At 36.8% G+C, this 25,304-nt stretch overlaps 3 protein-coding genes across 4 annotated transcripts; 2 read left to right on the top strand and 1 right to left on the bottom strand.

Annotated features, from left to right (window-relative positions):
- Positions 1-1,225: 1,225 nt before the first annotated feature.
- LOC131938757 (testis-specific serine/threonine-protein kinase 1) lies at positions 1,226-7,472 on the top strand. Its single transcript, XM_059296905.1, has 7 exons — positions 1,226-1,452; positions 2,873-3,045; positions 3,967-4,074; positions 4,199-4,321; positions 5,246-5,394; positions 5,753-5,903; positions 6,251-7,472. The coding sequence occupies exons 2-7, from the start codon at positions 2,923-2,925 to the stop codon at positions 7,394-7,396; spliced, it is 1,800 nt and encodes a 599-aa protein (XP_059152888.1). The 5' UTR covers positions 1,226-1,452; positions 2,873-2,922; the 3' UTR covers positions 7,397-7,472.
- Positions 7,473-11,055: 3,583 nt separating this feature from the next.
- On the top strand, positions 11,056-15,601 carry LOC131938716 (evolutionarily conserved signaling intermediate in Toll pathway, mitochondrial). 2 transcript variants are annotated; one of them, XM_059296848.1, is made up of 9 exons: positions 11,056-11,073; positions 11,646-11,812; positions 11,958-12,153; positions 12,457-12,563; positions 12,782-12,941; positions 13,205-13,316; positions 13,546-13,769; positions 14,129-14,363; positions 15,274-15,601. In XM_059296848.1, exons 2-9 carry the CDS (start codon positions 11,670-11,672, stop codon positions 15,543-15,545), a joined length of 1,449 nt encoding a protein of 482 aa, XP_059152831.1. In that variant the 5' UTR covers positions 11,056-11,073; positions 11,646-11,669; the 3' UTR covers positions 15,546-15,601. The 2 variants fall into 2 exon arrangements, with proteins under 2 accessions (XP_059152831.1, XP_059152830.1); XM_059296847.1 differs by lacking the exon at positions 11,056-11,073 and adding an exon at positions 11,450-11,468.
- A 57-nt stretch (positions 15,602-15,658) lies between these two features.
- On the bottom strand, positions 15,659-24,592 carry LOC131938715 (uncharacterized). The gene is made up of 10 exons (XM_059296846.1): positions 24,453-24,592; positions 22,375-22,512; positions 21,777-21,881; positions 21,520-21,590; positions 21,321-21,393; positions 21,038-21,136; positions 20,272-20,508; positions 19,399-19,519; positions 19,020-19,086; positions 15,659-18,837 (listed from the first exon to the last, which is right to left on the bottom strand). Exons 1-10 carry the CDS (start codon positions 24,564-24,566, stop codon positions 16,941-16,943), a joined length of 2,922 nt encoding a protein of 973 aa, XP_059152829.1. The 5' UTR covers positions 24,567-24,592; the 3' UTR covers positions 15,659-16,940.
- Between the last annotated feature and the right edge of the window lie 712 nt (positions 24,593-25,304).

The following is a 25,304-nucleotide window of genomic DNA, read 5'->3' as shown; positions in this document are numbered from 1 at the left end:
CATGTCGACTTTGTCTGCTGGATAAGGCGGAAGACACCGTGCTGGGTACGAACTTAGTCATAGATCCACAATGTAGCCGGAGGGAAGATGATGGTGATGATGTTGTTGTTATTGTTGATGATTATGATGGTGCTGCAGCCGCTGATGATGATGGTTATGGTGATGATGATGATGATGAGGGTATTGGTGATGATGATGATGATGATGATATTGGTGATGGTGATTATGTTGATGTTGATAGTGATGATCATGATGATCGATAATCATCGTCATCATAACATCATAATCAAAATGAAGGCTCAACCCATAACGACCACACTTTAAAAATATAGGCCCTAGGCTTATGACACAACAGCTACCAATGAAAATGCCACGATAAATCTAGAAACGTGCTAGTTTATTGTTACTTTCGCCTGATTAAATGAACCTTGACTTCTGAGTTTAAAAAAAAATTGATTGATGTCGATTCTACTTATCGGAAATCCCAAACACAACAGAGTTTTTGTTTTTAATAGAAGTACAATGACAACACCTTGGTGACGCTACCATGAGACTGACAACCGATGGGCTACATACATTTGGAGCGGGGGGGGGGGGGGGGAATGGTCTAGGGGAGGGGACTCTGAAGATCTTTGGTAGGCGACCCATATCCCATATCCCAGAAGGTGTGACGGGCAGTGATCATGATGACAACGTCTCAAGGCGGCACCATTACACGTATAAAGCTCACAACATGGATTAGCCTCCTTTCAATACAAATACGGGTAACTCTTTAGATGAGAGAGACACAAGTTAAGTAGGGGATCCTTTTGTCGAGAGCCAAACTGCCGTAAATCTCTGTAGAAAATCGTTTTCTCGGGGGCCGTACTGCAGTGGGTCTTACTGAAGTCTACTAACGGCAGCTCCCGCCATCCCCTGACCCATGTTACGTTCATTTGCTCTCATGGCAGAGTTTCTTTCAGGTATCTTTTGGGGAAGGGGAGAAGAGTGTCAAAGCACGTCTACCGCCCCAATCCCCAATCGAAATAGAAAGAAAAAAAATAGAAAAAAATATATGGTTTAGATAGAAAATATATACTTTAACCAGTATCGTCGTTCCCCGGAAATTAAAGTGCCCCCCCCCCATGCGATTTGTTCATTTGTAGTTAGTCTCTAAAAAAAGATGATAAATTTCATAAGAAGAACAACAATAACTTCCTCTAGAATTAAAAGATTCGGCGGAAATACCAAAGCGGAAGCGACGCCATAATTCTTTTGACGTCATTTATCAATAGCATTGTATAAACTAGCTTCAACAAACAACTTGACAATGTAAAAGCCGTAGCCTATAGATCCGAACAGCTGGGCACTATCTACTCTAGTGACTGTCGGTTACGTGCGTTAGTAAGTCCTGCATTCCCGTCATTGATGTCGCGGTGAGACGAAGAAGGACTCTGGCTACAGAGGACGCAGGTACATGTCCTACATGTCCTACCAGCGAGGACCAGTATAGGCATAAGTATCAGGGGAGGGGGTGTGGTTGTATTAAGTACTAGTCGGAAACTATATCAGATGTGTGGTTATATTGAGGACCGCTAGGCTAATATATCAGAGGTGTGTGTGGTTATACTGAAGACCAGTAGACTACATCAGGGGGATTTGGTTATATAGAGGACTAGTGGGGAAACTGTATCATTGGAAATGTGGTTATGTAGAGGGCTAATAGGTAAAAATATCAGGTGTGGTTATATTGAGGACCAGATACAGATATATCTGGGGGTGTGGTTATACTCAGGGCTAGTATGCAATTGTGTCCATGGAGATATAGTTATACAGAGGACCAGTATCAGGAGGATGCGGTTATATTTAATGTTATTAGGATCTTGGAGGGTATGTGGCTATACACAGGACAAGTAGTAAGCAAGTAGTATAGGGCAAGTGAAGTAGAGTTCACTTGTTTCTGTGAAATCGGCATATGCAGAGATAGTGTGGTCAGCACTATGCCCAGCCGCCTTTACTTTCCCTAACGTGAGTTAGGCACCCATCAGAGATGGGTGGACTCAGGGACGGTCTACTGGCTTGAACCCGGATTCGAACTCGAGACGCTAGACCACTCCGTCCCATACATAGGACAAGTAGGAAAATATATTAAGGTGTGTGGTTATATTAAATAGGCAACTATATCAGTCGGATGTGTTATTTACTGAGTACCAGAAGACAATTATATCATTGGGATATTGTTATACAGGCTATACAGACCAGTAGGCAAATATATCAGTAGGAAACTATATATACCAGTAGGTAAATGTATCGGGGTGGAGGGGTGTGTGATTATTAACATACAATAATGGCTTTAAGTTATTAAAAAATATACTCATCGTTGTTATCGCACTCAGCGATGCTTTAGTTCTGCATGGTGTGATACCATACGGGTTTGGATTAGGGAAGGGGCAATGAATAGGTTTCATGGGTGGAGTGTCGTTATAAGGCAAAACAGATATTAGAGAGTGTGTGGATAGTCGAAGTATAGGCTACTATTTACTGTTGTAACAATAGACATTGTTTTGATCATTGTGTCGTTAGTGTCCCGAAACGTTCGAAGCCCGTAGCTAAACTTTAATAAAATTGTAGTTAGTCATTGATCATTGGCGGCACTTCAGTTTTAATCATCTTTTAGGGTTAACGTTTACCATAACCCTAGTTGGTGTTTTTTTTTTGTGTGTCACTATTGGCAATAATTTCAATGTTTTAACAATCAATAATTTAAAAAATCAATAATTAACCATGGACGATAGAAATTGATTGATCACGCCTCATTAAAAGAATAGGACTCTAAGCCATTCTGCAACATGAATCCGCCTGGAGATAACAGCAATGCTGACCATGTTTTCAGGATCTACTTCCTGTGTGCGTAGACCAGAGTCCAGGGCAAGTGGCGTCCATATGGAGGTGTCAAACATGCTCTACAGCAGGGGCTACAGGCTGGGGCCGCGCATTGGTAAAGGCAGCTACGCTAAGGTCAAGGTGGTTGAGAAGATAGCAGACAGCAGGATATTGGCAGCTAAAGTATGTGGAGTCGTGTCTACGGAAATCGTGATTGTTATGTTTGTATGCGTTATTGAGTGTCTGTAATAAAAATTATTTATATTTGGATATTTGGCGTAAAAGTGTACGATGTGAATGGGGAATAAGTGGCCTTTATGTTAGGGGAAGAGTTTGGGTTATCCCTCCCCAGTGTAAACTCAATAATATGTCAACGGACAGCTGAGTTACCTGTGAACATTAAAACTGAACATGTAGCGTCACATTTTTGTAACCAGGTGAGTTCACAATTTACGTAACCAAGTGAGTTCACACCTATGTAAACATAATACGTGAGTTGATCGCATCTAGTAACATGTAGATGTTAAAATGCCATTTGATTCCCCCCCCCTCACACTGTTACCTGGCAACCTGTTGCACTTAAGGGGAGTACTCCAGACCAGGACCCAGTCAGTTATCTTACAACAACGCCTATAGTTACACTTACATTCATAGACTTATCTTACAACAACATCTATACTTACACTTACATTCATACACGTATCTTACAACATCTATACTTACACTTACATTCATACACGTATCTTACAACAACATCTATACTTACACTTACATTCATACACTTATCTTACAATAACATCTATACTCACATTCATACACTTATCTTACAACAACATCTATACTCACATTCATACACTTATCTTACAACAACATCTATACTCACATTCATACACTTATCTTACAACAACATCTATACTCACATTCATACACTTATCTTACAACAACATCTATACTCACATTCATACACTTATCTTACAACAACATCTATACTCACATTCATACACTTATCTTACAACAACATCTATACTCACATTCATACACTTATCTTACAACAACATCTATACTCACATTCATACACTCTAGATTTTCTTCTTTCGTGTGCAGATCATATGCAGACGGCGTGCACCGAAAGAATTTTTGGAAAAGTTTTTACCTCGAGAGTTATCTGTCCTGCTGTCCTTGAGCCACACAAACATTATCCGAATTTTCGAGGTATGGCCTTCTGATATTAAAGTCAGTTCTTATTTTTTAATCACGTAGATTTACAACTGTTCGACGTAAATATTTCACGTGTCAATGATATCGTAATGTAACAAAAGCTCCAATGTTGACCTAGATCATGCAAACCCTGGACATGGTCTGTATCATCATGGAGTACGCCGAGCGTGGTGACCTGCTGGATTACATCAAGAGAAGGGGGGCCCTGGAGGAAAATGTCGCTGGTCACGTGTTTGCCCAAGTAAAATTTCTTGTTGTTTTAGGGGATAAAGCCATCGATTGTATTCTTTAGTTTTAATGAGAAATCGTCTCGGTCCAAGAAATTCTTTAGTGTAGTTTTAAAAGAGCAGAAGCGGTGTTTGGAAGTGGCAATGGGGTGGTTGTCCCATGACCCGCGCTTTATTAAAAAAAAAAACACACAATTTCTGACCGAACGAACGGATATCATTCTCATTAAGTAAGTCACTGTCCGAACCCTTGTCTTAGTGTTGAAGCCATCTAACAAATAATTTAGCCAAATAGTCGTCGTCATATTGTTTTTGTTTTAAGAAAATAAAAGCAAAAGTTGTTTACAAAAGCAGGACACACGTATCAACTGAATTAGTACACAATGTGGCGAAACTGATCCAGCCTAGCTTTATAGCGATGTATAAACGGTTTTTATAGCATCATTCAAAATATTCGATGGTCGTATTCCTAACGTTGTCTCGAAAAAAGTGGAAACATGCTAACCTTTTTAGTGTTGTTTATGGAACGTTACATTAGGGTGAAATGTTCAGTGTTGTTTAAGAAATGTAGCGGGGGGGGGGGGGGGGGTGAAATGTTCAGTGTTGTTTGTTTAGGGAATGCAGAGGCGTAGCGACCCTTCCCGGCGCCCGGGGACAAACTTTTCGATTTGCACCCCCCCTCAAGATTTTGATTTGCACCCCCCCCCTCAAACCATCGATTTGCAACCCCCCTTGAGATTTCCACTTGCACCCCCCCCCCCTCAAACTTTCGATTTGCACCCCCCTCAACCTTTCAATTTATTTTTCCAACCCATTTTGGCGCCCCCTAAGGTCGGCGCCCGGGGACATATGTCCCCCCCCGCCCCCCCCCCCCCCCTCGCTACGCTACTGAGGGAATGTAACAAAGTAAACAAATTCCTATACCTTGTGTCCCATAGGTCTGTCAAGGAGTAGCGTATCTCCACGGTCGCGAGATCTGCCACCGAGACCTCAAGTGTGAAAACATTCTTTTACGACGAGATATGACGGCCATTTTGTCGGATTTTGGCTTTTCTAGAACACTCCCAAATAACAGTTTTTTAAGCAGGTCGGAGTTATTTTAATGCTACATTTATATTTGATATAGGCTATTATAGGCTGATTTATGGTATTATTTTGTTGGGATATGCCTCACAAACTAGTGTCCGATAATGTTACAATCTTCATTTAAAAAGGGCGTTAGGCATTGCTAGTAAATCAAATACAAATATGATTTGTTAATTTCTACGCTAACCCTATCCTTAAACCAAGTCCAAGAGCCACCACAGCCCCAACCCTAATTTATGACCCAAAACTAAACCTGAGATTACAATACTTAACCTAACCCACTTATTGTAGATCTCTGCCATACACCCTGGCATGACCAATACTTCTCAAAAGCAAACATTGTGTGTGGTATTTTCCAGTACGTATTGCGGCAGTGCAGCCTACGCCTCACCAGAACTACTTCGCGGAAAGCCCTACAGACCATTACAGAGCGATATATGGAGTCTTGGGTGTATTGTATTTATTATGGTCACAGGACAGATGCCATTTTATGATAAAAATACCAAAAAGGTAAAGATAGAAAATGGTTTACAATAGTATCTACTTTGTAAGGTAACTAGGGATGGTAAAGTACTTTTTAGCACCAGCCAATCAACATGTCGTTTAAAGTAATGTACGGTCATAAAGTCGCAGGGGTGACGCCTTTAAATGTTTTAGCCTGCTGCAATGACTATGTTGAGGACACATTTTTAAAATAAATTATGTTTTAAATTGTGCGTTGGAAATTTTTAAAATTTTGTACTGAAATGTTTCTTGAAACTTGTAGTTTATTGAATTCTAAAACAAAATAAATGCCTATTTTTAAAAAAATATTCTTTTAACATGAGATACTATTTGAGTATTTGCAATGTTGACAGATGATGTATCGTCAGCTGAAAGGCAAGGTGAATTTCCCCGAACAGCGCCATGTGTCCGACAGTTGTAAGAGCCTGATCAGCGGCACGCTGGAGCCCAACAGCGACCTCCGGCACAACATCTCCTCCATGCTGGCCCACCCCTGGCTGCAGCCCTACGTGCTCCAGATCAACCAGAGAGCTGCAGACTTCTCGAGTGGCGCTCCTGGCGGGACTGGAGTATTACAGGCAGCAGAGGCGCCACCCTTGGTTAGCGCGGGTCAGGATAAGGTGGCGCCACACTCGGTAACCGCAGGTCAGGATAAGGTGGCGCCACAGGAGGAAAATGCGGGCGGCACGTCGGGTAGGATCAAGTCGCCGACAGTTATGGGAAAGGAGTTATCTACAGGAAGTAACACCAGCACATTGGATGAGAAATCGTCGTTTACGTCGATTGATTCTGAAGACGACGCCAATCAGACATTTTTACCCCTGGACAACAAGTCTCTGTGTCGGATGCCAGGGAAAGCGTGTATCGCTTTCGGAAAACCGGAAGTCAAGTTGCAGGAGAATTTGTGCCACGGTGGAAACGTTTCTAGTACAGCTGTCGACCAAACATTTAGCAGCGGCTTAGCCAGCGCGCTCAAAATGTTGGGTGGCGCGCGTGCTTCCTCGACCAGCGTGGACCTACAGGACTGCCACCTAGCGCAGGTCAAGCACGAGTCGCCCAGCCATGCCAGAATTAAAGCCCAGAGAGCCGAGGAGAAGAAAAGCGACCAGAATTTTAAGATGAACATCAAGAAGATTCTGCAGGTTCCGCCCACAAAGAATCGGGCGCTTCACGAGCAAACTGCCACGCCTCGAAATATCGGGACCTCGGCACACACAACCGGAAGTCTGGAAGCCGCAGAGGTGGGTGTCATTAGAATCGCCGGCTCCAAATCTTGGATGAACGAAAAAGCCAAGACAACACTCACCTCCTTTAACCCTACCTCAGTGCCCGCGCACCGGAGTCTACTAAAAACTGCCACTACTGCAACCGATGTGTCGGAAGAAAATACGCGAAGCTACCAAGAAGGCCTAGTCACACAAATGCGCCGCATTTTTGAGTCAAAAGAAGTTAGCACCTTAACAAATCAAAGAAATAATATAAGCAATAAAAATACATGACCATTATGCTAAAATTAAAAGATAAATGACAAACTCATAATGCACGAAACATTCTTGTAAAATTTATTCACACATTTTTACTATCTTATTACACTTATCCGATTTCAATGTATGTTAAAAAGTTCAATAAAGTCTGCGATATAGATGAAGAGGGCCTGTGAAAATGGAGATGGAAAAGTGCAGTCTCGTCTCTCCAACTTGCACACTTTAATTAAGCGCTTTCTGACAAAATATCGTGCTGGGGTGTTTCCAGTTTTAAGTTCTCGATTCGTTATACTTTTGTTGTTGTTTATATTTCAAACTGTTTGTGAATTGATTTTTTTTTAATTGGTGAAATTATTTTTATTCTTATCTAAATTTTTTAAAAAGTAGTAGGCCTACTCAAAGACAGTACACCGTATACAGTGAAAAATATACTCATTACAAAGCTTATTACTAATGTGTTGAACAATTTTAGGACCAAATTAGCAAGAAAGTATAATTAAGGTCGTTCGTACATTTTCTCCTTAATGGATCGTGCAGGCAGTGGCGTAGGCAGGGGGGGGTTAGGGGGGGGTCATAACCCCCCCCCCCCATAGACCCCTCGGTATATATAAAAAGTATGAGGGGGGGTGCAAATCGAAAGTTTGAAGGGGGGGTGCAAATCGAAAGTTTGAGGGGGGGGGGGTGCAAATCGAAAGTTTGAGGGGGGGGGGGTGCAAATCGAAAGTTTGAGGGGGGGGTGCAAATCGAAAGTTTGTCCCCGGGTAAAAATTGGAACCCCCCCCTTGAGACGATCCTGGCTACGCCACTGCGTGCAGGTAAGACCTAACGCCGAGTTTTTTTTCCAGAAATTTTTAATCGGGATGGGGAGGGGGACTTGAAGCTACAGGAGGGGCGGGAGTTGGGTTGCACTTAAAATATCAGAGTGGCAGAGGCGTAGCGACCCTTTCCGGCGCCCGGGGCGAACTTTCAATTCGGCGCCCCCCTCCCCGCTTACATATATATATATACATATATATATATATATATATATATATATATATATATATATATATATATATATATATATATATATATATATATATATATATATATATATATAATATATTTTTTTTTTTTCGCCTCAGACACGTAATTTATAGCGTCAGTTGTGTGTTCGCTTTAGTATTACAGTTTTCATCATCGGCTTGTGAGGACTGATACAGATTTACAATAGTAATATTTCTTTCTTACTTGTAGCCTGCTTTCATTCATTTAAGATGGTTTACTCTTTAACACAGTGATCCAGGCAAATACTTTGCGATTTTTGTTCTCGAAAAAAGAGCCCTTTTCTCCCCCCCCCCCCCCCCACACACACGCCCACCTCCCAACCATCTTTGACAGTTTGTAGAGCGGGTTTTAAAGTAACTAGCTTTCTAACTTGTTAAAAATGTTACACAATTGTACAATGCACGTTAGTACAATTAGTTTCCTTTTTAAGTGCTAAAGGTTGTTTACTCAAAATCCAGTGTAGTTTTGCGATTTTAGTTAGCCTAAAAGGCCCCTCCCTGCACCATCTTGATAAAAGTCACTAACGTATTTTACGGTTAAACAATCGTACTATACGTTTTAATACAATTGGTTGTTTTTATAAGGGGTAAAGCTTATCGACTCACCAATCTAGTGTAAATTCTTCCGATTTTAGTCTTAAAAAAGGCCCCCCCCCCCGTTTAGGAAAAGCTGGAAAGCGGTTTTGCCGGTCACTGTTTCTTAAGAGTATATGTTTTACAGTTAATAATCAAGGTAGAAAACTGTTAAACCATTGCGCAAAGGCGTGTAGCCATTACATTCATTAACTTAGCCTGTTTATAATTCAAAACTGCAGGATAAAACCAGCTTTAAAAAAAAAAAATTCCTCCCCTTTTGGCGCGGACGGCCGCCACCCGCTCCAGAGTTTCTTCCAGGCATCTCTCAAGGGGGGGGGGGGGGGGAGGGCGAAGCCCCACCGAAAAAATTCTACCGCCCCCACCCCCCGAACGAAATGAAATTTATAATATAATTTATATAGAAAATATATACTTTTAACAGTGTCCGCCCCCCCCCCCCCCCCGAAGAAAGTCTACCGCCCCCCCACCCCGAATAATTTCAAGTGCCCCCCCCCACCCCCCCGTGAAAAAAGTCTCGAAGAAACACTGCCCCGCTCCCCCCCCCCTAGCTTCGCCTCTGGTAGGTGGAGCGGACACGGGTCAATGTGTATATTTTCTACATTTTCAGGGGGGGGGGGGGTTGGGTAAACTAGCGACTAGGGCATTAGGGTCATCCATAAATGACGTCAAGCTTTTTTTGACGATTTTTACCTTCCCCCCTCCCCTCCGTCACACGTCGTCACGAAAAGCCCAGTCAGCACACATATATTGGCCCAATATTGGCTAAACATTGGCTATCAATATTGGCTACATCTTGGTGCAACATTGGCTTAACCCTGGCCAAACATTGGTAGTGAAACTCGGCATGATGTTGGCGTAATGTTGGCACAATATTGGCTATATCCCGTCTACATATTGGCCCAACATTGGCTAGATCTTGGCCAAATATTGGCTATATCCCGGCTACATATTGGCCCAACATTGGCTATATCTTGGTTACATCTTGGCCCAATATTGGCTATATCTTGGCCCAATATTGACTATATCCTGGCCCAATATTGGCTATATCATGGTTACATCTTGGCCCCATATTGGCTACATCTTGGCTCAATAATGGCTATATCTTGGCCCAATATTGGCTATACCTTGGCTCATCCTGTATTATATCCTGGCTACTTCTTGGCCCAATAATGGCTATATCTCGGCTATAACTTGGTTCAGCCTGTAATAGCCAGACACCCCACCCATAAAATGACGTCACACCTCAGCCTACAACCCCCCCCCCCCCCCCTAAAAATTGCAGTTGAATCTTTTTTAAAAACATCGATATTTTTCTAAAATCTTGTTGGAAAACTGTCAAAATAGAGTATTTTAATCAATTCCTAGTACAATTTATTAAAACAGTTTTCTAAAAAGCGAAATAACGTCTAAAATTCGTTTTCTTACATTGCTTTTTTATAATGCAAAAGTGTGACGTCGCACCACCTGAACCCCCCCCCCCCCTCATCACACACCGTCACAAAATTACGGACCACTCCTCCCCCTTACGAGTGTGACGTCATTTATGGACGACCCCCATAGTGCTGTAGGTAAGCCGAGGTCATAAATGGTGAACGCTACGTTATATACGTTATATTAATATACCCCAAGCAGTGTTTCTTCCAGAGATTTTTCTCCGGTAGTGCACTTGTATTTTCTGTTAAAAGTATATATTTTCATTATAAATTCCATTTCGTTCGGGAGGGGGAGGGGGGCGGAGCCGCCCCCCCCCCCTCAAGAGATGCCTGGAAGAAACTCCAATCACGAACTGTAAAAAGATGATAATGAATTTTTATTAATCATTCGAAGCATCGGTCATTTACTTTAATAAATTACTTTAATAAATAATAATACCATTTAGTTTTACATCGCTATTGTTTATTAATTAAATGTTTCAAATAACGGGTTATCGCATTAAATCGTGAAATATTGCAGGTTTTCGATCCTTCTAGTATTCTACCGGCTTATTTATTTACGTTATCGAGGGGAGGCTACTCTAAAAGATTAATCAAAGTCACTTTTACTTCACTGGTGCATACTTTTAATAATTTTCAGATTTTTCTAGACTTCAAAATAGATCTAAATCTAGATATCTAGATCTAGATCTATCTACTGATCGACGTTTAGCATCGAGCTTAATTAATTATTAATTAGATCTAATTATTAAATTTAAAAGTTTGTGAAAATGAAAATGACTGTAATTTATTTATTTACTAATTTTTGTGCATGCTAAGCTAACAGTTAACAGCTAAACTAAGAAATAACAAATATACTATAGAATCTAGTCTAGTGAAATACCTACTCTAGACTCTAGTCTAGAATCTAGCTAGTTTATCCCAATATCTACTACAGTACTTGTACTTACTTTGTGGCTGCTGTATTTGGCAGGGAGAGGTTATTAACCGTTATTTGAATGTGTTGACTGGGTAAACAACTTTTTACTTTATAATAATAAATATTAATTATTAACATTTAATATTATAGTTATTAGTTATGTATTACTATTTATTATAGTACTAATACTATAATCTTAGCATGCACATTTAAGTAGATCTATCAGATTTCACCTTTCCAAAATAATTTTTTCTCTATTTGAAATCCAGAAGGCACAGAAACCTTAACCCACAATGTTTATAAACCAGTGTTTGAGGCTGGGTGTAAAACCTTCTAAGATCCTGACGTCCACACCAGTAGCAAACCTTGCACAGACTAGGACCAAGTCTCATTTGCAGATATCACAAAATTCACTCAGAATACACCTGCCATCTAGGTTAGTCTAGTAAATGTGTAACTCCCAATGTCTATTGGTCTACTGTTATTTAAAAACCATCATATATAGGGTTAAAAAAGACTTGTAATCAATATTTAATACAAAAATAACTTGCAGCGTAATGTTAGCCAATTTGAATTTTCAGTAACAGTCAAGCAAAAGTCTTGAAAATGGTGAGGCCCAGAGACTTTCATACTACTGTTAGCATGAGATTGAAGGAAGAAAAAAACATCCAACCCTTGAACAAATCAAATAGCGAGCAGTCATCTTTAACAAATAATGAAGAAAGTTCGCTTGACACAAAAATCCGCAGGCAACCAATCCAACAAGTGGATAAACAGGTTTTGTTCTTTATTAGTGAACATTAGACTAAAAGCATTTTCATGCATACACATTGATTTAATACACAATATATTACTGAAGTAAGAACTCATGTTGTGTATTATTTTATTGCATACGATTCTTTTGTATAGTAACAGGTTCTCAAACTTTCTTATCAGCTAAATAAATAAATGAAAATATAATATTTTAAAATATTTATTACTGCTTGTATAGATAAAACAATAGCTTTTGGTTTATTTTTTATGTACAGGCTAAGTGAATAATTTATAAAACCTTTTAAATACATCATTATTTATTTTTAGGAAAAAGAATCTGTTCTTCCAAACCATGATCCTGAGAGAATAACACCAGAGAGTAGATTATTTGAAATGAAAGCAGTAGGCTTATTTGAGAAAAATTTTAAAGAAAGGTAAATGCTTTATTTTTGTATTTCTTGATTTGTACATTTTTGAGTTTTTTGTTCTCAGTTTATTTTTTATTTTTGTGTAATTAAATATTCCTATTCTTTTTTAGCTTATTACTACTTTTAATAATAATGAGTTATAATTACTTTGTATTTGATTTAAAATATTAAAAATACTAAGTGAACTAAGTTAATCAATTTTATATTTTCTTATGGAATTTCAGTGGTGCTAACAAAGCCTCATTTCTCAAGACAATCGACAAATTTATTTCAAAAGAGACACTCTACAGGCGCGGTTCAGTAGAGCTGATCTATGCAGGCTTAAATGAAATGAAGAGATTTGGGGTCAACAGAGATTTAACTTCATACAAAGCACTCCTCCAGGTAACTGTCACAATATAGTATTATTAAATGAGATTGTAGCTTTTTGCAATGTTTTCTTTGTTGTGAGTTTCATTTGACAATGACCTTTTAGTTTTGCTAATTTGCTGGTGGCTTCTGAAAGTCACTACATTAAAAAAACCCCGGATTCAATAGCTATTGATTATTTTCTTCTCGATTTTGAGCCATATTTTCCATTGTTAAAATGTTAACTAATATGGTACAGAAACATTTTTACTGATAAAACAGTTGATATACTTTGCCAGGTTTTTCCAAGAGGAAAGATGATACCTCGTAATGTCTGGCAAGTTGAGTTTATGCACTACCCTAGACAGCAACAATGTGCCATAGATCTACTAGAACAGATGGAAAACAATGGTAATTTGACCAATCTGATGACCTGCCAATGCTTTTTATATTTTAAAATTTACTAGCTGTAATAACACAAAAATAGTAAAAAAAATATAAACAGACATAATGGTGAACACTTTCTAACAATGGAAATAAATAAAAATTTGCTCTCTATTTCCTCAAACAAAAGTTTTCTCCAAATTGTTTAAACATTTGGATGTTGATGTTGAATTATTCTCTTCTGAACATTCTACAGCTGTCATACCAGATGATGAGTTTGGACATCTTTTAGCCGATAGATTTGGTTTAGCTGCTCATGCAATCAGGAAGTTTTACAGGATGATGTATTGGATGCCTAAATTTAAAAATATGAATCCATATCCAGTTCCTTTTGAAATGCCTGAAGATCCAATTGAAATAGCTTTGCTCATGTTAAAAAGAATGTCTGTGGATAAGGAAACTGTATATAATGTATATAAGGTGAGACATATTTATTTTTAGGTGAAAGTGACAAATTCACTTGTTTGAATTAATTTTGTTATTAAATTATAACATTTTTACCCAGATTAGAAAAAACAAAAATTAGTAGAAACAATTTTGTTTAAGCAATAGTTGAATTGTATTTTATCATTTTTTCAATTGATTATTACTTTAAGCAATAATTTGAATAATATTTTATCATTGTTTGAAAGACAATTTCTGTAAGCAATTATTTGAATCATATTTCATCATTGTTTGAAAAACAATTTCTAAGCAATAATTTGAATCACATTTTATCATTGTTTGAAAGACAATTTCTTTAAGCAATAGTTGAATCCTATTTTACCATTGTATGTTAGACCGAGGAAGTGGAAGAGTCCCCAGAGGAAGACACATTTATTGCCTGTGCCCAGAGCCCCATGCAGCAGCAGCTCATCAGACAACACAAGATTGACGAGCCCTTGTTTGTCGAGGGGCCCTACCCAGTCTACTTGCGCTATGTTGGGCAAAAGTATTTTTTGTTAAGAGCAGAGCCTAATCTCACTGGCATCAAGAAAGTGAAACAGCAACAGGAAGAGGATGAAAAAGATGAAAGTAGGTTTAGTATACATGTTTATTTTATAGTAAAATTGAAAAATTTGTTAAAATACATATATAGCTCAAGGTTTGTTTATCCCTTCGCTAGTGTATGGGTTGCGCACTGCTCTGAAACTTCAAACTGATGCAACATTTATGAGGGTTTTATCAGTATATTTTTAGACATATCCATTGTTTCTAAAAACATGTTTAAATGTAAACTATGGATCTTAGTTGTTGTGCTGGCTTGTTGGCCCAGATGTCAGAGGTGCCTTGGGAGGCTTACATTATAGCAGAGGCTTTGTGTGCAACCCTTGGTTTGGTTTAGTCATTGATTGTAGCAGCCCATCGTATCTTTAGTATATGGCACTCTTTAACACAGATGTAGGAGCTATCTTGCACAATGGGGAGCTCAGGGTTCTTTGGGTAATACAACTGTCAAGGCATTGTAGAAAACCCATGGTGCAGTTTGACCATTGATTAACAAGTACCCATGACCACTTGTGCTGGATGCTTATTCAGCAGACCCAAGGTGCTAAGATAGCTGTGGGGGAACTCGGGAGCAATTCCATAAACTACCACAAGGGGTGCTGGAGTTTGCCCCTGGTTTGATTTAGTCACCAAGAGAATCAGATGAGACAATGTGCTAACACAACCGCTGGGGAGCTTGTGGTGCCTACAACTCACTGCTGCCCCTCAGTTATTTAAAAACATTTTATGGCAGAAATCTCCCAAAGTTTCTTGCAATCAGATGAATGGCATAGTAATGCATAAACATATTTTATTTATTTATATTATTATTTTTATACCAGTAGATAGCTTAAATCTCTATTCAGTTAAGCTTTGGTTTTATGTACCAGTTAATTATTCCTATATGGTAAGGCTAATTCATTCTTCATTAAACTAAATACATTTTATTTTTTTTCAGATCTATTTGAATGGAAGAATTTCTTTGAAGAGGAAAACTACAGTGAAATTAAGCCAGTTTTAAGTGTGCATGAGCAGGAAGACAGCACAATCCTGGGGCTGTGCATCACAGGATCATCCTCTAAGTCCAGCGTTGTCACATGGATCAGGTTGTTGGAGAAAACAAACCCCCTGCTAGCAGAGATTCCAGTTCTCTTTAAGCTACAGTCTCATTTTTCAGAGTTAGAAGCAATAGGTGACAACAGGGCAGTGAATGAATTGGTTAAAACGTGATTAAACCCTTATTGATATTGTTTTAAATAAAATGATATTTGTAATCCATTAAAAAAAAAGAGTCAATAGTTTGATGTGATATTTGATTCTTGTAGGTTTAGCTTTTCAAAATAAAAATTCTGACTATTGGTAGTATAGTTTTGGAAATTCATTTCAAGTATTGTAGTTCACACTGAAATAGTTGTCAGGAAAATATCTTACATTTTTCTTTGGTGAAATATAACTTGCAGTCTTTGATCTTTGTTTCTCATAGCCTTATTTTAAAACAAAAATCCTTATGCAATTCGTCATGCAGTTAGTATAAATATTAAAAAAATTAATTAATTACAGTAGAGAAATGAATACAGAACTCACCAAGTAACAAAAATGTAATTTATTAAGCAGTTAAACCTGGTACAAAAACATGCCAGATTTAAACAGCACCAATGTAGTTAACACAATGCTAAGAATCAATTGTGATCTCAAAAGTTTAAATATGGACTAAAATGTGATTGCTTGATTTTTATAATTAACATAATTAGTCCTATGCCAACAAATTTAAAAAAATTGTGACATACATTACCGAAGTGTATACAGTAATAAAAATGAAAAAATATACAGGCCACATCTTAAATGGCATCAAATGGGTTGGACTATGCTGTGCCATCTAAGTTATACTAAGAAATATTTGAAAAGAAACCATAACATTTTTTTTTAGCCTTGCTACAAAGTTCATAGTGAAGCAATAATTTTTAGTACAATTAATATGCCACAACGTGTAATACAATAAACCAGATTTTTTCAAATATCAGGAATCAAAACATGTATTTAGTAGAGTAAAAAATCATAGCCTTATTTAGATAACCAACCAAAATTTCTGTTGTCTAAACTGATAAAGCCATGAAACCAAAAATGTAGCCTCAAAGTAAAGAAAAAATATCTCAGCATTGTAAGATATTGAAGGTGTACATTTGTTATGCTTAAATTGAAATTTTTTCTAAAGTAAATGTAAGAGATGACATATCAATAATGATCTGGTCCTATCCGCCAACCCATCAGATGCCATTGGTGGATTTGTCACAGACACCACAAACAAAAAAATTAATCTCAAGTTCCCACAAATTAAAGTATAAAATGATAATAAAAAAATTACCCGGACACATACAGTAAAAAGACATGCAGCAAATTCATCTGTACAAAAAATAGTAATAAATTACTAGCAAATACAAATGAGCAGACACTATACAGAAGTATGACTGACTTTGTCTTATTGCTTAGCAGCAATATCTATTTGCTTATTGTACACAAACTGCCTTTTAAATTATTTTATACAAATAAATAGTTTGATAGACATGTAATCCAGTTTAAAAAAAAATTTCACTTGCTAGCTTGAAGTAGGAAAAACATTCAGCAAGTTTATCTTTTTTTCTTTTTAAAACCAAGCCCTTTACCAAACCAGCCTGGTATAGAAGCAACTACAGGTTTTCTTTTGCTCAACGGAGTGCAAATATTTTCTCTTTCTTTATTGAGATCATCAACAGTTAAATCACTGTTAGCACCTTCACAATAAGATATCACAGGTTTCTTTAATGTTTTTAATTGAATCAACTTTTCACCAACAGAACAATCTAACGATGGTTTATACAATGAATTCTTTAAATGAAGGCAATGATCTTTATCAAGCTTTTCACTGTCATGCTTGATAGAGTTGAGGTCTTGCTGAAGCTCCTGATGATGTTGGGGTGGGCTAGTATAAACAACTTGAGGTGATCCAGGTAGTTTAGGGGTTGCTGTATCTCCCAGAGAGGTGCTGTCTGTCTGGCACGTAGTCTGTGGTTTTAGATGAGAAGTTGCATGTGACAGTGTAGACATTTGACCGGAGACACAATCAAGAGAGAGTAGGTTGTCTCCCTGTAGTCTCTCCTCACAAGACTGATTTAGTTCAGTCACAGATGGGCTGCTGGACTGTTCTCTTGGATCTATTTCCATGTCATCCATGTTCAAAACACATGATGGAATTACAGGGCAGGATAACTCTAACAATTTTTCAGTAGGAAATTCTGTAAGGTTTACAATGCTGTCATTTGAAGAAGAATTAAGTGTTTGAGGGCTATCACTTCTGTTATCAAAATACTTGTCCGAATTATTTTTATGTACACCTCTTTCAAGTAGCTGCATCATGGTGGTAGCGTAAAGCTTCTTTTTGCTTATGTCAGCTAATGCACTTTCTTCTACAGTTAATTTTAGCGTTGTGCTCAAATGGTTATTTATTTTATTTGTGTAGCAATGATCCAGATGAATGTCCACAGGAGGGATATCCTTAATCTTCCAATCTTTCCTTTCATCTGTTTCTAATGAAAATGATGAATGATTAACTGGTTGCTTTTCATCTGTTAGCATAGGTATAAGTTCAATCTGAGACCCCCAAATACATTGTGGCATCAAGTCCACCTCAGAAAGATCATAGATTTCTGGAGATCTCTTTTTACTCCCTTTATGTTTGATAACTCTGCCACTGATTACAGAACTGGGTTTGGCTTTGGCAAAGGTATGCAGAGATGAGTTTTTTCGACAGGTAAGCAAATTATTACACATCCCCTGAGTCAAATAGTTATCTGGAAGACTTTCAGAAGTAGTTGTGAGATTGTTGATGTGACCTTCATGCTGACCAGACAAATGACCAACCTTAGATAGCCTTTGTTTTTCAGGCGTGCCCAAATTTATAACCACAATATCTGGGCCATTTTTGTCTTTTGAATTATCATGAGAAGCTTCTGTGATAAAGGAACATAGTGAGCAGTCTTCATCAATAGGGAATGGGTGAGACTTGTCATGTTGACAGTCCTGATTATTGGACTGAAGATGATTGCTATGAGAACTTGAATTGCATGGATTACCCTGAGATGTATGTAAAGAAGATTGCTGGTCAACAATAAATGCGCTGGAAAGGTCAGTACTGCTGCTACTCAAGTCATCTCTCTTCTTGTGAGTGCCGAGTAAAGTTCTAATGACAGGGAAATTTGGTAGCACACTTTCAGGCGGTGTAACTTGGTCCTTATCAGGTTTCACAGCAGTTTTTTCTTCTAATTCATTCACTAATAGTTCAGGAGTTGACAATTTAGATTCCACTACTGGACTTTGGGATAAATTATTCTTGGATGATTTTGAACGTTTTGAAAAGTGAGATCTAAATTTGCGCAACATCTTTGGTGATTTCACAACTGAGCTGGGCACAGAGAGTATTTTCTTTGTTGTAGATTTGAGTTCATGCGCTCGGAGTGGTGTGCACAGATGAAATATTGGATCGGATTCCCTAGAAAACAAATGTCAATTTGTTAAAGTAAGCCAGAAGACAAAGCTTAACCGAAGAGTGTTTTAATTAATTAATATATTAATGATAGTTTATTAACTTGTTTAACAGTAATATAATTCCATGATTCAAAACTTGGAAAATTATATGCTTTGTACTTCTAAATAATAATACTTAATGTGTACCTATCATATACTGGTATATTAAATCCTAGAAAGTCCATAACTTGCAGCATAACACTGTCACACTTGCCTGAGTGTTTCAAAGAATGAGGAGATTTGATTAGAGAAAATCAGTATGTTAAAGTTCATTCAAGTATTTAACTACCTCAACAAAACAAAAATATGTTTAGTACTAACAAAGTCACCTAAAAACAGCTAAATAAATATTAATTTATAAACATGTTAGATAATATATAGTCACCTAAAAAGACTAAAATAAATATTTAAATGTATTAACAAAAGAGATATAAATGTAAATAAATACACAATGTGGATAATATAATCACCTAAAAGATTAAAATAAATATCTAAATGTATAAACAACACAGATATATATACATACCATTAATTTTTAGTGTTGCCACTTCATCCTTTGGAGTCCACTGCAAATTGACAATGACCAATTTTGGTCTATACTGTGGTTTTTTGTCCATACTCCACAGACATGAGTATTTCTTCAGAACCTGTACAAGAGTAAATAATTCAATTTACACAAGAGTAAATAATTCAATTTACACAAGAGTAAATAATTCAATTTACACAAGAGTAAATAATTCAATTTACACAAGAGTAAATAATTCAATTTACACAAGAGTAAATAATACAATTAACACAAGAGTAAATAATACAATTAACACAAGAGTAAATAATACAATTTATACAAGAGTAAATAATACAATTTACACAAGAGTAAATAATACAATTTACACAAGAGTAAATAATACAATTTACACAAGAGTAAATAATACAATTTATACAAGAGTAAATAATACAATTTACACAAGAGTAAATAATACAATTTACACAAGAGTAAATAATTCAATTTACACAAGAGTAAATAATACAATTTACACAAGAGTAAATAATACAATTTACACAAGAGTAAATAATACAATTTATACAAGAGTAAATAATACAATTTATACAAGAGTAAATAATACAATTTACACAAGAGTAAATAATACAATTTACACAAGAGTAAATAATTCAATTTACACAAGAGTAAATAATACAATTTACACAAGAGTGAATAATTCAATTTACACAAGAGTAAATAATACAATTTACACAAGAGTAAATAATACAATTTACATAAGAGTAAATTTTAAAATTTACATTTGATTTTTTCCCCCCAACATTTCAAAAGGTACTAAAATGAATATTCAGCTTCACTTGAATATGCTGAAACAAATAGAATATAGAAAGTGTACTCTGCCTTCAAGCTTGAGCCTAGACACAGAATGAGATCAGCCTTTTTGGCAGCTCTGACAGCCTCCTTCCATCTATAGGGTGATTTCAGCTTTCCTTTTTCACCAAAGTGTACAATGGTGTCTGTCAAATGTCCACCGCATGTTCTACAGCGTCTTGATGTGGAGTGGCGGTGAACTCCTGTACGTTCTGTCACATCAAACAGTCGAACATATTCTTTGTGTGGAGCACATGAGTAGCAGCACTAGACAAGATTCAACACAAAGCTTTATCTTAATGTCTTTAATCAAACTATATCTTAATTCAGATACATACAAAAACCTCGTAATAAAATAATAGTTAATTCTAGCCCGAATGAATGTTTTTTTCAGACATTCCCCTTTGGATTACAGAGTCAAATATTCATTCAAATAGTAAACAGAATTTAATCATTGCTCCCCCCCCCCCCCCCCACAGGACAATATGTCTCGATCAGAGTGTGGTAATTATTGGCACAAGCACAATTTTAAGACACCCAACTGCTTTCAGTGATGTTAAACACCCATTATTAGCTGGCTCTAACTTGAATAAAAAAAAACTCAACAAAAACACAGCTTATGCATGACTAGTCTAAATTGATAGCAACTCCATTTGACATCTTACACCAGCCAAGAGGAAACAGACAGTTGATCAATGGTAATCTGTAGGCTAGTTTTATTAAGGCTTCCACAGGTAAGTTATTTTGTTAATACATTTGAAATAATTTGTATAACCTAGAGGCTTAAATACAATACCTCAATGAACATATTTCCATGTAGTTCAGACAGGGCATGTCGAGGAAAACCACTTCTCATGTGTAGACCATCACAGTTCTGAGATACAATATGTTTGACCTGAGAATGAACACATTTTTTTCATGTTTATTTCTGATACAAAGGGGCTGCCAGCAGGTTTGTAACTGAAACAGCAATATTGTTATTTCAATGCCATAGATAGAGATAAAGACTAGGGCAATGAATGAAATGTGTTGCAGGTGTAAAAAATAAATAAATACTGTGAGTGGTGGGAGCACAATACCTTTCCAACTCTAAACAGTGTTGCAAGGGACATATGGGTCAAGGTTGGTTCAGCATCACTCAGGTCTTGTGCACTGTTATGAAAAATAAAAGTTTGAATATGTGCAAGTAAAATTCAGATCATTTAAATTAGTAATGAATTGTATGTATGAACTTTAGATCAATTCACAGTAGGATAGAACTGAAGAGATACTCTTTACCTAACTTCCTGTCCTTTTTTAAGCAGTGTCCAAACACCATTAGGACCTCTGTAGTCTGGGATTGAAGCAGCCTTTTGGGTAAATACATGTGTTATCAAATGTGTGCTATTGCTAAAACTATTTTTTCTTAAAACAGCAAATCTTGTATGTTCTCTAACATTACTAAAGTTAATATGTTTAAGCCCCCCCCCCCCCTTCCCATAAAATCAATTAGTCTAAATATCTAGATGTAACCATATAAAACAATTTCAACTTACAGTGCTAATGCCAGCTCCAGTGTAAACAACAACATACTTGGATGATTGGATAAGTTCAGCCAATTGGACACATTTTGCCAATAATAAATCTGGCTCATCTTCAATCTGTGATAATTTATTAATATGTTTGTTATACATGACCACATACTTTTTAAAAGAATTTTAGTGAGAATAAAAAATAACATTTAAACACATAATAAATAATAAAATAATAAAATTAGTTGAACCATTTCATAAGCTAGAAATAATTAGACATACAAATTTATGTTATAAGGGATAAAATATTTCTACATTATTTGATGCAGTTTCTCTAGTGAACAAATTGTGAAGTACAATAATAAAACCACCAGAATGTGTGGTCATGTGGTTGAGCACACTTTTGCTTTATTCTGATCTAGGAAATCTCCAGCTCTGTTCCAATGAGACCTAATTCCATAAAAAGTTGAAAATCTACTTCACTTACCTTACAGGCCATTAGGTTTGATTAGATACTTTATTTATTACAGTTCAGCCAACAATACACTCCTTTGTTTTATAATCACAGCATATATATGTATATTGCATTTATAAATTTTAAAATTAAAAAAAAAAACATCACCTCTAAGATTCTCTCTTTATTAGCCTTAAGACGTCTAGCATTCTTTTCAAAAGTCTTAACAGCATCAGGATTTTTACTGACTAAAGCTTTTTCTGCTTTTGTTCTTTCATGCTCAGGCTTTTTTAAAATTGCAGAAACCTGTAAAGAAAATGCTTTCTAAGTTAACTATTCATTTAATTAATTTATCACAAAATTAAATAGGCCTACCTTTTATTCATAAAGGCTGTTTGTGTAATAAAAATATGTGTATGTAATAAACCAACTCAGGCTATTTTTATTTTAATAGTAAAAGTTTTATAATAATACTGTATCTCGTCTATACTAGATCTAACCAAAATGTATCTACATTACTGTGCTGTAACTACAATACTGAGCAGTAATGTCATTACTGTGAGTAGCCACAATACTGTGTCATAACTATATTATTGTGCTGTAAGGGGTCGTCCATAAATGACGTCACACTCGTAGGGGGGTCTGTCATTTTGTGACGGTGTGTGATGAGGGGGGGGGGGGGTTAAGTGGGTGTACGTCACACTTTTGCATTATAAAAAAGCAATGTTAGAATGAATTTTAGACGGTATTTCACGTTTTAGAATACTGTTTTAATAAATTGTAATAGGAATTGATTAAAATACTTATTTTGATAGAGTTCAGACAAGATTTTAGAAAAATATCGATGGTTAAAAAAAAATTCACCTGCAATTTTGAGGGGGTTGTAGGCTGAGGTGTGACGTCATTTTAGGGGGAGGGGGGGTCTGGCTTTGTGTGATGATGTCTAGGAGGGGAGGGGGGGAGGTAAAAATCGTCCAAAAAGCGTGACATCATTTATGGATGACCCCTAACTAGATAGTACTTTTATGCTGTAACTACAATAATTACATTACTCATTTACTGTGCTATGCTGCTTAAGTCAATGGTCAACGTCATCCTCAGCCTAACCTAAGGAAACTAGCATTAGACTTTTGGATCACTTTGTACATTTAGGCCTACACTTATAAATAGGCCACTATTGATTCAACAGTATATGAATAGAAATAGGCATAGATCTCTCTCTCTCTCTCTCTCTTAATATATAATATAGAGTAATTTTTCACCACCCAACACCTCTACACAGCTTTCGCTTCGCTGCATCTAGTTTTTTTTATTATTTGACATTAGAATGAAAAGGAAAGCGAGTAAATACTCTTCAGTTAGTGGGGAATAAGAACATGTATTCACTTTTTATTTATTCGCAATAGTTCCCCTATGCCCTATAACTATTTGATATCTTCCTTCAAAAGAGACTACCCTTTTTTCCTCACCTCCAACATTTTTCCTCACATTGCACAGAGAATATTTTCACTTACTTTTTTCCCCACTTATTTTTGTAGTTTAATTAACTAAAGTATCTTATATTCTTAATATTTTGTGTATCCATTCAAACTAATTCAAAGGGTCGATTCTAAATATCCTATTTAACTATTTATTATGGCCGATGCTAGCCGGAAAAAGACACGCATGCGCAATGGAGAGAAACTACTACTTGCCTTCACTGCGATGTTTTCAATGGTACTGCGCATGCGTGTGTTTACAACCACAGAAACCTAACCCCAACCCGAACTTACCCCTAACCCTAGCCCTATCCCTAACCCTATCTCTACTAACCATAACCCTAGCGATAGGTCACTGAGAATGCGCAGCACTATCTTTTGCCGACTAAGTGGAGACGTTGGGCCGAAAAATCTTTTTCCGAGTAGTCACTTCGATTTATTTTCTATAGGCCTAGACCTAGACCTAGATTCTAGGCCTATTATTACTCTATTACTAAATAGATCTATCTAGATCTAGAATCTACTAGTATTACAATAGTAATATATTAATACTATTATATTATTATTATTCACTATCCGGTAGGACCGTGTAGTCAGTTATACGAAGAAGGAATTGATTACATTTACAAACAAAACAAGATTTGGACCTGAAATACTAGATCTAGAATCTAGAAATTGTAGAAATAGAATAGATCTAGAGAGAGAATCTATACATTTTGAGACAGCGAATGTTTTAAAAAGTATTATGCTATAGAATTACTGTTTTACCTTTTTAATTTTCTTTCTCAATTCATTTTTTGCGTTCCTGCTCACAATGTAAGAACTTTGAGAGGCTTTTCTTACCGACCTTCGTCGATGGCCATTGTCTTCACCACCCGCCATCTTGACACAAAGATTAACGGGAATATCCAACACTATTAATAAATCTACTTTGAGTTTTCTTTCGTTGGTTCAACATAAATTTAGTGCATGTGTCCATAATTTATAATACAGTACAGTATACAGGTATAGACTAAAATAGGGGCTCTATATAGATCTATGTGACTGAAACTGGATATTAAAACCAAAACCATTAAAATTTTACTTTCATAAAATAACTTGATACAAAAAAAAAACAAAAAAAAACCGTTAAATTATTAACACGATTGTTTCGTGTTTAGGCCTACAAGGGTGTTTATCAAACTGGCATTGCCTTTTCATTTTGTAGTCATAAAAAAAAGTCAGTTGTGTAGATTACGTTTACTGTAGAGACAGATCTAGATCTAGATCTAGATTCTAGATCAAAATATAACTGCGGCCGCAGGTGTTTTGCGTGGAGTCATCTCCTCCCCCCCCTATAATCCTATAAAATAAATGCTTGTGACGGCCTCTGTGTTAATGGTAAAGTGCTATCCAGTGTTTCTTCCAGACTTTTTTCTCCGAAGGGGGACACTCTGGTGTTATCCTGGATGTGTCCAAGTGCAAGACCCACGTTAAAGACTCAATGGGAGATTCGTTGTTATAGCTATTATGTTATAGCTATTATGTTATAGCTATTAATAATTATGATTTCTTCAGGATCTGGACAGACTGGTCATAGGGGGTGGGGGCAGTCCACCCCTGGTGTTTCATGTTATAACA

Source organism: Physella acuta, unplaced genomic scaffold (assembly GCF_028476545.2).
Source record: "Physella acuta isolate Inbredline_101_S28 unplaced genomic scaffold, ASM2847654v3 ptg000256l, whole genome shotgun sequence".
NCBI classification, from domain to species: Eukaryota; Metazoa; Mollusca; class Gastropoda; family Physidae; genus Physella; species Physella acuta.
This window is presented reverse-complemented; position numbering and strand designations above follow the sequence as displayed.